Source organism: Dinoponera quadriceps, unplaced genomic scaffold (genome assembly GCF_001313825.1).
Source record: "Dinoponera quadriceps isolate SergipeBrazil2010 unplaced genomic scaffold, ASM131382v1 scaffold1070, whole genome shotgun sequence".
NCBI lineage: Eukaryota > Metazoa > Arthropoda > Insecta > Hymenoptera > Formicidae > Dinoponera > Dinoponera quadriceps.
Window position 1 is genome coordinate 198,628 of NW_014555341.1, and position 12,716 is coordinate 211,343.

General features: G+C 41.6%; 2 protein-coding genes across 5 annotated transcripts in view; one reads left to right on the forward strand and one right to left on the reverse strand.

Moving 5' to 3' along the window:
- Positions 1 to 6,986, reverse strand: part of LOC106743923 (nodal modulator 3) — a 10,050-nt gene extending 3,064 nt beyond the window's left edge. Inside the window, exons 1-14 of one of the 3 annotated variants that reach the window (XM_014618253.1) lie at positions 6,932 to 6,986; positions 6,261 to 6,518; positions 6,066 to 6,165; positions 5,621 to 5,749; positions 5,297 to 5,463; positions 5,029 to 5,182; positions 4,502 to 4,907; positions 4,127 to 4,403; positions 3,759 to 3,940; positions 2,085 to 2,532; positions 1,528 to 1,735; positions 1,306 to 1,451; positions 566 to 689; positions 119 to 481 (exon numbers count right to left, since the gene is read on the reverse strand). In XM_014618253.1, coding sequence (XP_014473739.1) covers positions 119 to 481; positions 566 to 689; positions 1,306 to 1,451; positions 1,528 to 1,735; positions 2,085 to 2,532; positions 3,759 to 3,940; positions 4,127 to 4,403; positions 4,502 to 4,907; positions 5,029 to 5,182; positions 5,297 to 5,463; positions 5,621 to 5,749; positions 6,066 to 6,165; positions 6,261 to 6,400 — 2,844 coding nt within the window. In that variant the 5' untranslated portion in view covers positions 6,401 to 6,518; positions 6,932 to 6,986. Of the gene's footprint in view, positions 1 to 118; positions 482 to 565; positions 690 to 1,305; positions 1,452 to 1,527; positions 1,736 to 2,084; positions 2,533 to 3,758; positions 3,941 to 4,126; positions 4,404 to 4,501; positions 4,908 to 5,028; positions 5,183 to 5,296; positions 5,464 to 5,620; positions 5,750 to 6,065; positions 6,166 to 6,260; positions 6,519 to 6,792 lie in introns of all 3 variants that reach the window. The other 2 variants (XM_014618252.1, XM_014618251.1) reach the window with 2 other exon arrangements.
- Positions 6,987 to 7,795: 809 nt separating this feature from the next.
- LOC106743859 (differentially expressed in FDCP 8 homolog) lies at positions 7,796 to 12,314 on the forward strand. Of its 2 annotated transcripts, XM_014618082.1 has the most exons (8): positions 7,796 to 8,026; positions 8,195 to 8,401; positions 8,942 to 9,233; positions 9,399 to 9,569; positions 9,796 to 9,849; positions 10,141 to 10,382; positions 10,492 to 10,727; positions 11,449 to 12,314. In XM_014618082.1, exons 2-8 carry the CDS (start codon positions 8,198 to 8,200, stop codon positions 11,675 to 11,677), a joined length of 1,428 nt encoding a protein of 475 aa, XP_014473568.1. In that variant the 5' UTR covers positions 7,796 to 8,026; positions 8,195 to 8,197; the 3' UTR covers positions 11,678 to 12,314. The 2 variants fall into 2 exon arrangements, with proteins under 2 accessions (XP_014473568.1, XP_014473569.1); XM_014618083.1 differs by lacking the exon at positions 9,796 to 9,849.
- Positions 12,315 to 12,716: the final 402 nt, after the last annotated feature.

The following is a 12,716-nucleotide window of genomic DNA, read 5'->3' on the forward strand; positions in this document are numbered from 1 at the left end:
ATATATATATATATATATAGATTTGATATGTAGATTAAAAAAATAAAAGAAAGCAATTTACAAATAAATATATATATATATATATATATATATATATATATATTTATACTATTCTCACCGTGGGCTGGAGGCCGCGAATCCGGAAGTTACCGTTCTCCTCGGTCGTGGCCTCCTCCTGCAGATTGGAGCAATTCCCTTGGCCCTGAACCTCGACCAATAGACCCACCTCAGGTTCCCCGTTCAAGGAAGTCACGGAGCCGTAGGCGCTATACGCAACTCTATTGCCGAACAAGTGCACTTTGATGGTCTCTCCCTCCTCGACGTTGATCATCTTCGACGGCGGGTCGAAGCGATACTCCTTCATCATCGGCCGGAGGTAATACTCGCCCGGGGACAGCGAGTTGAACACGAATTTGCCGCCCTCGCCGGTTATACTGTTCTTGCGGTAGCTTTGGCCGCCGGACAAAGAAAGCAGCACGCCCTGTGAGGTGCAAGAACAAGCGTAAGTACGGGTGTCACTTTGTCAGTTGTTACTTTGCAAAAGTATGAATATACCACATCTTACCTGCAAAGAGGAATTGTCAGCGCGGTCGGAAACTTCGACGATGATCTCGGCCAATTTGTGCGCCCAGAACACCCCTTTCTTATCGGTCTCAGTGATCACGAAACCTTCCTTCTCAGCTTTCACACTAACAGTACGTAATAATTAATTTGTTCATGACGATGTACGCTCGCGGACAACGATTTGTTCCAACTTAAGCCCTTAAGTGATGCAAGATTAAGTCCGAATCTACAATATATGTAGTAAATTTTTAGCTCCTTTTGCTCCGAGCGCTAATTCACAACGTAATTTCTCTCAAGAAGCGTTTCTAACTCTGTCAGACGTCACGATTCCTAAAATCTAAGCGGTATTACAACTTCTGGCAACGCTGGAAACGCCTTTTGTCAGAATCATATTATATTTTATTGTTTAAAGCTAAATTAAAGCCTACCACACCTTTTGTAGATCCGGATTAGAAAATATCTATTCTATCTAATAGAATCATACACGCTGAACTTGCATCAGACTAGTATTGAAGATCGGGGATTGCAAAATAAAAATTTGAATTCGACGATGAGAACAACTTCAATTATTGTTTACGTTATCCCGATTGGTGCCAATTTTCAATAATCTAATATGATTTTGACATGTACATTCTTCTGGCTAGAACAAGATAGGCATCTTTTAGACCTGCTCCGCTGCGTCTAATTCGGGACGAATCGTTGTCCATGGATGCACAGCAGAGGAAATCATCGCTGACATACCTGTATTCGATCTTCCCGTCGAGAGGACCGACGCTGTAAACGCCGTTCTTCTCCGTGACCAGCGTGTGAATCGGCGACTCTTTATCCTTGCCGAAGATCTGTATCGCCACGCCTTCCAAAGGCGGCACGATTTCCCCAGCTATAATCTGAACAAGTGTCTGTGCTTTAACGAAACGCGAGAGAAGCTTGTTGCGCATTCAATGATAACCAATGATTTTCTACCTTTCCCAGGTCGCCGACGAAACTCGCGATGTCATTATGGCAATCGTTCACGCCGATGATCTTCAAGGATGGCGGACTGAATAGCAGAATGTCCGACAGCGGAGTGATGGTGTACATATTGTCCGTTTTCGCTTTGAACTCGAACTCATACTTGTATACGCCGCTAAGTGGAATGCCGTCCTTCATCACATGCTTCAATGGGCCAACACTATTTCAAACAAATTAAAATGAAAAGAAAAGGGAACACATAAGATATGTTTAAAAAAATAAAAAATCTTTGAGATTTCTAGGAAAGAATAAAAATTATGAAATACCGATTCTTACAAAAATGCTGAGAAGAGAAATTTTTAATTGAAATAAAATATTAATTCTATAAATAAAATAAAATTCTTGTTTTTTTTGGAGATTTCTAGGAAAGAATTATATAAAATACCGTTTCTTAGAAAAATGTTCCAAAAAGAAACTTAGAAATTAAAATCAGGCCCAACAAACCCTGATGCTACGACGAAGGTTAAAGAAGAAGTACAATTTTATGAGATGAACGCCGAACTGCTTACGTGGTGCTGTTGCCCCCGTCTTCAATCTTGACTTTGAGACTACTCTGCGCGCTGTAACTCAAGATGCTGCCTCTGTGAGTGTGCTCGGTGGAGTGCAGCAAGATCGGCGAGAGATTGTTCGTGTCCCAGGTGTAAGAGGACTTGTCGTACACGTGGCAGCCCTTCGGGATGAAGGTGTACGCTCCCGATTTCGGCACGCAATGTCTTGTGCTGCCTTTGTTCAATGGCAAAGTGATTAGTTTCGTGTTGTTAGGCTCGGAGTATTCCACGGCCGTGTCGTGGGAAGATATGAAGGTGATGGAGAAGCCGGTCTGCTTGAATGACGGCACTTCAGCGCGCTCCGACGTTATCGAGACCATGAAGCTGGGATTCTCCCAGCAGAACACGTCGTTGTCGATCAGCACCTCGTAGTGGCCCGGCAACACGTCCGTGAACTGGTATTGGCCGTCTGCGTAATGGAAAACGACTTCACAGGCGGGGATAGTGACGTCGCGCCCGAATTAAGGAGACGTTACTGCAATAACAAGTACGGGCAGTTCATGGGTCGCTCAATTGAGCCAGTTACTAGAAACCAACCAATCGTTCTTACTTTAAATCAATAGATAAATAGCTATTAACCCTTTGACTGTTAACTGCTCTAAGTTGAAGCGCTTCGCGTGAGCGGCGTGCGGCCGGCGATCGCTGGGGACTGAATACTTTTGCGCGCAATATGGATCTTATTGGCGGTATTAACACATTATAATATAGTACACAATCCAATTACTATTACTTTGTCCACTGCAAAATGAATCCAATCATTTTTTTATTTTCAATATATATTGTTTATTCACCAATAGTAAAGTTTTAAAACGATTATGGGTTTGAAATTGTTTTTCGACCATGACAACGATGAAAGCATTTCATCCGCATCGAAATTCTCTGAATTCGAATTTGGATTTAAATCCTCTTCGTCCGTAGAAGTACTCAGTATTCTTCGCCGTTTATTTTTCCTTTTACACATAACTATCCCATTATTAATTTCTATATCTTCAGAATCAGAAGACGGTGGAATATCTTGGTGCGTTTCGTGTATTTCACCATTATACTCTTCACTCAAGTTCGAGGTTCCATCCAAGTCACTGTCATCTCTCGTAACAAATTCTTCAAAACTACTACTCATTTTTGAGGTATTAATAACAGCAAATAATAATAGAAAAATCACATGCACCACAAACGTAATATTACAAGTATGCTAACGCAACAATCACACTTCTCTGGCAACAGATGAAATTTAAGACAGAGAACAAAGACTGACCAAATAAACAAGATTTCATGTTTTCTCGTTGCTAAGCAACGTCGCTAAACAACGAGGTATGAGGTTTCTGCGAGGCGTGAGACAGCAGTAAACAGCCAAAGCCTTCGCCGAGCGCGCATTTGCGTCCATAGTCTACATCGATGGCTTGCGCCGGACGCACATATGCGCCCATAGGCTACACCGATGGTTTTCGCTGGACACATATATGCGCCCATAGCAGTCAAAGGGTTAAATTAAATTCATCCGTCAATAGCTAAGCTTTTTCAAATTCAATTACATCGTTCTTATGTTGCTAAGACCGTATTTGTCATTGCAGTTGAGGTGACAATATCGTTGGGAAACTTTGAATTTAAGGTTCATGAGAATCCGTAGCGGCTCACCTTTCGCTTGCACCGTCTTTATCGTCACTCCGTCGAGTATCTTCAGAGTGACAGAGGCTTGACTGCAGTCGGTCCCCTGCAAGCAATTCACCGTGCCCGTTAACGTGGCTTTCAGCTGTAAGAAGTTAACGTTGGTGATCGGCTGGGACATCACGTCGATCGTCTGCTGCAGCGGGAAGAATCTGAAAAAAGGTACGGCAGTTTTTGCAAGTTACGACAAATCAAATTATAATCACGAGTTATGATAAATTATATTTCAAATTATAATTAAATGCCGAATAAATGACAATTTAAATCATAAGGCGCGTTTATATTTTTAAGTCGCCGTTGTCGACGCATTTTCGCAAGTCTTCATTCGCACTACTCACTGCAAACCCTTGGCCTTCTCCTCCGTGCTCACAATCACGCTCAGCTGATACTTATCCGGCACGAGATAGACGGAGAACTCGCCGGTCTTCTCCTGAATGTCGAGCTCCTTGTAGAACGTGGCGGCGGTATTCTGAATGGCCAGTTTGCGGAAGTGCAGCGTGCCCTTCGCCGACAGCGTCACCTTGCCGGACACTTTGTACGCCGATGGTACCAGCACCGGGAGTTCAGGCGAGCTCGGAGATATCTTCACCGTCTTTTCGCTGAATTGCACGTTCGCTGGAACGGTAAAACGCGTCGACTATCAGTTTCCCTCGAGTTCACTCGAGCGAATCTCCCATCTCAACGGAACGTTTCAACGGAAATATCTCGCCTACCGGACTCCGCTCTGAGCGTATATTGGCCGGCTTTCATATTATCCAACACGTATTTCCCGTTCTTGTCCGTGACAGCGACTTCCTTCTGCGAGAGGAATATTTTCGCCCCCGGCAAAGGGCTGCCGTTCGTAAAGCTGCGTACAAGCCCGCCGACCGTGAAGCCGGTCACCTTGAAGTCCTGCGCGAGCAGCAGGCTGCCGTGGCCGACTTTGAAGAACAATTCCTGCGGCTGAACGTCGAACTTCGTCTGGGCGCCGGCGTAGTGAGGCACTAGTTTGTATTCGCCCGGAGATAAGCTGGGGAACACGAATCTACCGCCGTTGTCTGAGATGACGTGGCAGAGCGGCTTCTTGGACTCGAAATCCTTCGCCACGGGCGTCGTGTCGCAGTTTTTTGCGACGCCATTCTAGGAAACGAGGCATATCGTTCTGTACGACGCTCACTGATAAGATTCAATCTCAGAAGTATCGATCCGCTGATAAATACATGATTGATATTTGATGCAACGTTAAAAGGGAAAATCTTACTCCAAAGAGGATGAAGGACACACCAGCCACTGGCTCATTCTCGCTGGTAACTTTGCCACTGACATCGTATCCGGACACTACCAGGCTACCGTCCGGGAGCTCTGTGTTCCCCTCTTGCACAGTTACTTCGACTGTACTTTCCCTTATTATCCATCTGAAGAGAATAATCAGCACCATTGATGTTTTAAGATATCACACACATACATACACACACATATGTGTCTTGAAAAAATATATTTATCAATTGTTAAACATTATTTATACTCACTTGGGATGAGACACAATGAGAATATATTTCCCAGGCTGAATGGGGGTGAAGTAAAATATCCCACCATCAGTTGTGACCGTTGATCTAACTGGAACCTGCTTATTGCTCTCCATGTACAAGGAGATAGTGATTCCTTTGGGACCCGAATCGGTACCCAAACTGATAACCTAAAATATAAAATAATTCATATTAATTCCAAAACTTCATGTGTTTCGTTCTATATATGTATAATATTATTTTAACAAGATTGATAACAAATGAACAAAATATTTGTGCCTGTTGAGGTATATATACTAATGAAACAGCAAGGGAATTGTCACTCACTCGTCCTGTGATGCCGAATCCTTTGAACGTGAAGTTAACATCTTTCCCTTGGCTACAATCATCCGTGACACCATCTACATTCAATGCTACTTCAGTAGGCTCAAAGCTCCAACCTCTAGGAGGATCTACCTGAAGAAATATAGAAAAAATAGTGTTATAATTATAAAATATATATTAAATATCATGTAGAAGTAACATCTCTCTTTTTCTATCGTTCGGATAACATCTATCATCCAAAGGTTACAATTTTAGATTGATGACACATTAATCTTTTGTTAAAATTAAATGAAATCTCCATAACAATGTGTAATTATATTATAAACTGAATTGTAACGATCACACTAGATGGGCAAATTTCACATGTCTCAAGCACCAGTATTATCATCAATATACTGGTGCTTAATTAGTGCAAAACTCTAAATGATAAAGCATCTTTTCAACTTACTTTTAATATGTATTCGCCTTTGTCATAGAGAGGAAGAAAATAATAGCCATTGTTAGGTGCGCATTCCGTATGATCCTTTAGACTACCGGTCTTCGTATACCTGACAAATTTATCTCATGATTAGACGATTCAATTAGCGTGTTGGCCGTGATACCACGGATATCCGCTAACCTCCACGGGGACGAGAATACTCACAGCCTGACGTATACTTTCGTAAAATCGATATCAGCGTGACTCTTTAGAAAGCCGCCGCATCCTAGAATATCCTGCGCGACAGAGCTCGCCAATAACGTTGCTAAACAACCGAGAAAGATGAAATTTAGTCGAGCCGACATCGTGTCGAAGCGTCGTCACAGCCACAGTTTGCCACAGAGCTTGTTCGATCAAACCCCATTCATCTCCGTCGTTCTTCCAATCGAGAGACTTTTTACGAAATTTGTCAAACTTTATCACCTAAACAAAAATCCAAACGAGGTTCACATTGTTCAAAATTGCACGTCTTCTTTAATTTGCATGCAAGCAGATTACTGTGTGATTTTTTTTATCGAGTTATTTAATATTGAAGCAAAAAGTGTCCTTCCGGCATTGATCGCCCGTATCGAGTAAACAAGTTAATATACAATAATTATCAAGAAATAAATAAAGAAGCTTAAAGTCTCCTTTTTAAAATATACTTATCACATTTTTAATAAAAGTAAATTTCTACGTGTAAACTCAGCTGAAATACCAGGTTCGAAATCGCGGTCGCGATTTCTCGTTTATTTCGATATATCTTTGTAAAAAAACAGCGACAAAATTATAATATTAATATGTTTTGAGACTAGAGATTTCAAGCTGTAATATACTTCTCGCAGGACCCATTTTACATTATTTTCGCCGAAGTTATAGCCCGTTGAAATTTCCCTACTTTTCGAGATACAATATGAGGAGGACGGCTGATTCGTCGTTGAATAATACTACTTAGAATGCGAGATACTTCTGACTTTATCGTTTAGTCATAATACAACTTCAATTCTTCGTGTGGCGCCTTCGCGCCATATGATTGGTGCACAGTAGCCGTCAGTAACAGCCAATAGAAAATAATACGACCAAACGATGAGGTTAGACGTCGAATTTATCGAGTAGTACCACTCATCGACAAGTTAGGCGTTCTTTTACTCTGTCCTGAAAAATAGACAGATTTCAACGAACTGTAACTTCGGCAAAAATCGCGATGTCGAGATGGTTCAGAAAGCATTTTGCAGTTTAAAGTCTTTGATTTCTAAATATATTAATATCATAATTTTGTCACCATTTTCCATTAAAATCGAATTAAACGAAAAATGGCGACCATTCATTTTTGAATCTAATATTTCAGTCGGGTTTATATATGAACAGTTTTTTTTTATTAAAAATGCGATAAATGTATTTTAAAAGGGATACCTTAAACTTTTTATTTATTTCCTGATGATTTTTGTACATTAATTTGTTCGTCCGCTGTGCGCAGTCAAAATCGAAAGAACCCGTTTTGTTTTAACATTGAATAATTTTACGAAAAAGAATCGCACTTTTATCTGTCCATATGTAAATTAAAGAGGATGTTTTGCACTTTCAAATGGGGTAAAATTTATTTGTACAAGATTTTTCCTTTACATAGCTCGACAAATTATATAAAAAATTATGAGGTATATAAATCTAACGTTGAGAAGGGAAGTTCCACTGTAGCACTAATAGTTCAGTCAAAAGGAACAGATCCACTTGTCAAACTTATATCTCTTTAACCTAAATTGTCATTTGACAGTCAGATAGGAGTGGCTTTTATTTTTCGTATCTGGTGTTGCTCATTTGTTACTGACTGATAGCTTATTAACGCAATAAATAATGATAAAATGACAATCACAAGTATAAAGATAAACTAAAGTTAAGACAATAACCTATTTACAGCGAAAAGGCGTAGACACTTTCTCAGTGGATAAGACACAGTATGTACTTTATCTTAAATATTATTTTAAAATTATTGAGATACGTGCACATACTAAACAGAGGCTGTAAAAAAAATTATGTTTCACTTCTTATCTTCAAACATTTTTCTTACGTTTTCCTTACGACATATTTCCTTTATTTATTTTTTCCTGTTATATGTTACGTAGAATATGGTAGATATAAAGGCCAACATCACTGGAGAAAATGACTCACATTATGAGTCCAGAATTCGGGCCAATAGTTCCGGCACAGGAGCATCAACCCCTTCATCTTCTTCTGATTATATGACAGGAGAAGCAGACGATAGTTCTGATAGCAAAGGGACTATTCCCTTTAGCTTAAAATCAATAGAGACCACGCTTTCATTGTCCAAGGTATTGTACAATTTTCAACTATTGATTACTCATATTTTTCAGATATTTTGATACTCCAATATATTTTGATTACATATTCTTATAGAGAATCACCCCTTAAATATGCATATTGAATAGACTAGAGCAACCTTCCATCTGTATTCTTTGTTTTTACAAACAATAGTGAAATTAGAAGGTTTTACAATTTTAAATACATATGATAGCTATAGTATTGTAACTGTGATGGTTAAAAATTATCGCCATTATGTGTTTTTCAAAATCATAAAGTCTTCTAGTGTAGCTTTTTCTATTATTTATAATAGTAGAAATAATATAAATAGATGATCTGATCTGTCCTGTATATGTGATGCAAGAGAATTCAGAAGCCCCAGAATAAATATCAGAAAATATAAGTCCTCGATTTGTTTGACTTTGCCATACATATAAGAGTCACATAAAGTCTTTCAGTATTCTTTTTACATCATTTATTGTTACAAACACAGATAATGGAAAAGTCGGTAAGAGCTTTCATTTCATCGCCACTTCCGTTACTTTGTTTAGGAAGCTTCTCAGGAAGATCTGCAAGAGATGGTGGACAAGTGCAAGTCAATGGTGCTGGAGAGCGCGGAATGCTCGGACGAGCGCAAGTGGCTGGTCCGACGGTTGATCGAGTTGCGTTTACGCGCTCAAGAGTTACGTGAGACCTCGATCGAGAACCTGTTTGAGACTCACGTGATTCTGGGCCATCACTTTGTGCCGCAGAAGTACTACATCACTACGACCGGCCCGGTTTACTGTGACCACTGTAGCGGTGCGATATGGACAATGCTGCAGTCGTGGTATATGTGCAATGGTGAATCTCTAACAGTCTAACAGTATATATGACATTAGCTCCCAATAGCCAGATATTGCGATGCGACACGCTAGTGCGTTGACCGTAATCGTAAATCGAGAGGCAGGCTTCCCTTCATTGTGCACGACAGTCACGTAAGATACAAATGTCTCGTTCACTTTCCAGACTGCAAGTTCAGCTGTCACTGGAAATGTCTGAACAACGTGTGCCGTGTTTGCGTGCACGTGGTTGCCAGCGAGGCCGGCGGATACACACACACGAAGGACATTTGTCCGGAGCAGGGCCTGTCGAAGCAAGGTTACCGTTGTGCGGAGTGCGAAACACAGATAACGTTCAGTAAGTCGACGAGTTCAAGATTAAAAGTCTCGGGAAAAGTCTCGGCGAATGTCTTACTAATTATTACCCGGCTGATTAAACAGAAAGATAACCCGTTGTTTGCCTGATACATCCACCCATATAATCTGTTTATTAACACATCTGTTTATTAACACATCAATTGCGCACGAAGGAATAAGACGAGATAATAGCATGTGAGATAATACTCTTTATGTCCTCTTTCAAGCCTTCTCTAAGGGATTATCGCTATCTTGCTTCGGCAGTTCTCTTAAGAACACAGGTATTCGATCTACGATATCAATGCATCCACGACACATTACCGGTCGTATCAGACGCGCCGCATTTGTGCACCGCCGTCGATACCCTTGCAGCTCCGACCTTCGTTGCTTCGTATGCTTACTTATCACGGGAATACCCGAGGCGGCTCTCCTTTGCGCGAAAAAAAATTCACGCGGAGCTACAAGGGCTCACAGGCGGACTTTACATTCCTCACACTCATCTGTTATATCTGTCGTATCTATCTGTTAAAATACGATAATGAGGATGCGCTAATGGGCAGTAATGATCCTAGAGTCGACGTGGGTGGAGCCGCGTCTGTGCGACTACAGCGGTTTGTACTACTGTCAGAAATGTCACTGGAACTCCGTCATGGTGATACCGGCTAGAGTGATCCGGAATTGGGACATGGAGCCACGTCTGGTGTCCCGTGCCGCGGCGCAGCTCCTGATGCTGTTGGAGGATCGTTCTGTACTGCCTCTGGAGGAACTGAATCCGAAGCTGTTCACCTTGGTGCCGGATCTGTCGCTCGTCAAGGTGAGTAATGTCCCCGTGGCCCTGTGAAATAGGAACTGGAAATGTTAGATCGATGATATCCACACGAGAGTGTCACGAGCGTCTGACGAGCATGTGGATGTACCCGCAGCGGATGCGGGAGGAGATGCAGATGATGAAGAGATACCTGGTGCTGTGCGAGGAAGCCTGCGGCCAGGGCTTGCCGTGGAGGATTTGCCCGCGTACGCACATGATCGAGAACTCGGGCAACTACTCGATCAAGGACCTCATCGACCTGCAGACCGGCGCTCTTCTAGACGAGCTCCGCACCACCTACGACACGATGCACGCGCACATCACGCAGCAATGCGAGCTGTGCAGAGCCAGGTGGGCAAAGATGCGTTCCCCTCGCGTTGCAATGTGACTCGACTGACGATCGATCATGCAGCGCATCGGGAAATTTTGCTTATTACGCTTACGTCCTGTGTCTGGAATAAGTTCAACGGGTAGTACAACGCATTTGCGTCATCAGGAGATTTGACCGATGCGTCCATGTTGGACGCTGAATATTTTTCCTTAAAGCGACGTCAAATGTAATAAAACGGATCAAAAGCATGTGATTTTTCTGCTTTGATTCATCTTCGGTAAGAATCGCGATTCGAAGAAACGTTTTCCCGCTTCATTAATGGAGATGTTTGCGGCGAAAAAACAGAAGCCTTAACGAATATACTCGCTTCTTGTACAAGTGAGCTCAGTCGTTGACACTTAGAGGATCGGTGTTTGCGAGCGTTGGTTGCAAAGATACTGCCTACGTGAGCAGAGAAAGTAGCTTTGCAACTGCTGTGAAATTCGCGAATCTGATTGGTGTATGCTCTTAGATTCAGCTAAGATTAGGAGCATACGCCAATCGGATTCACGAATTTTACAACGGTTGCAAAGCTGCTTTTTCTCTGCCTAACGCAGCCATTAATTTGTGGCTTCCTAGAAAATGTTAATATGAAGTAAAATTATTATTATTATGTATCCTATATTATCTGTATTATTATATTATATATATTACTATATTATAGTATATATTATTATTGTTATATGTCGTCAACGTTTTTAGAGGACACCTGTGCGAGATATGCGGCAACGACGAGGTCATCTATCCATGGGACGCCAGCTCGGTCATCTGCCAGCAATGCACGGCGGTGCATCATCGCGTCTGTTGGTCCAAGCGGAACCACTGCTGCCCGCGGTGCGCGCGTTTGCAAAAGCGCCGCGCTCAGCAGCAGGGACAGGCGGCGCAGGATGGCGAGGATTGCGACACCGACGACACCGCGAAGGATACCTAAAACTAAACGGGTACAGCACGCGCCGGGCGCCGTTACATGCGTCGCGAGTGCATGCCAAGGAACTCTACACTCCGTACCTGTTTACTTTTCTAAGCAGATCAAAGCAATTTCACAGGCTGTTGTTTTTATAGATATTGCGTAGCGTCCGTTTGTTCGCGAATTTATACACATTGTATCTTGCGAATGCGAGTTTTTTCATACGTCCGGTCTGACAAGCGACGTGGGTGATATACACATACGGATCAGCCATATCGTATGTATAAAATCATGTTATAGAAATACTTGCGTAACGCGCGAAACGTCACAAGGTGTTTCTCTTTTTGTAAACAAAGTTCTCGTTGTCGATTAAGGCTCTTCGACTCCTCGTTGCAACCGTCTTGTTTGACGACGCCGGAAGCGAGAATACGCGTGTTTAAAACTCTCGCGAAATACGAAACTGGAATGAAGTTATACCCATGACACTTGCGATCGATTGAACACATCTGTAAAATGCCCCGAAAATTTTTTTCCTTTTGTTCTAACAATCGATGGATATCTGCAAATCAAGATGACTGCCCGGGACAAAATTTCTCATGTATATTTATATATAGAATATGCCCACGTATATAAAAAAAATATATAATTACGTATGATTATATATTAATATATATTTATATAATCATGTATAACCACTTGTATCACCATTTCACACACACACACACACACACACACACACACACACACACACACACACACACACACACACACACACACACACACACACACATATATATATATGTGAAATGGTGATATATATATATATAATAGACATATTCTATATATATAACGCCTTATATATAATTATACATAATTATACATGGAGAATTTTTCCCCGGCGAGTAAATAGGAGCCTTAAATGTTACAAATTTGCAATTAATTGTGATGTTACATATCTTTACGTTCCAACACGCAAGAGCACTTGTTATTAATTAACCCCTTGTACGCTCAAGTTAATTCGAGCGCGCTAAACAGGCCAAACTGTGCACACTCGAGATAATTC

Excerpts from the sequence above, each read along its gene's own strand:
- LOC106743859 (XM_014618082.1), top strand. The coding sequence starts at position 8,198 with ATGGTAGATATAAAGGCCAACATCACTGGAGAAAATGACTCACATTAT. Across the intron at positions 8,402-8,941 it reads CCACGCTTTCATTGTCCAAG|GAAGCTTCTCAGGAAGATCT; the intron begins GTATTGTACAAT and ends TACTTTGTTTAG. Across the intron at positions 10,728-11,448 it reads TGCGAGCTGTGCAGAGCCAG|AGGACACCTGTGCGAGATAT; the intron begins GTGGGCAAAGAT and ends CAACGTTTTTAG.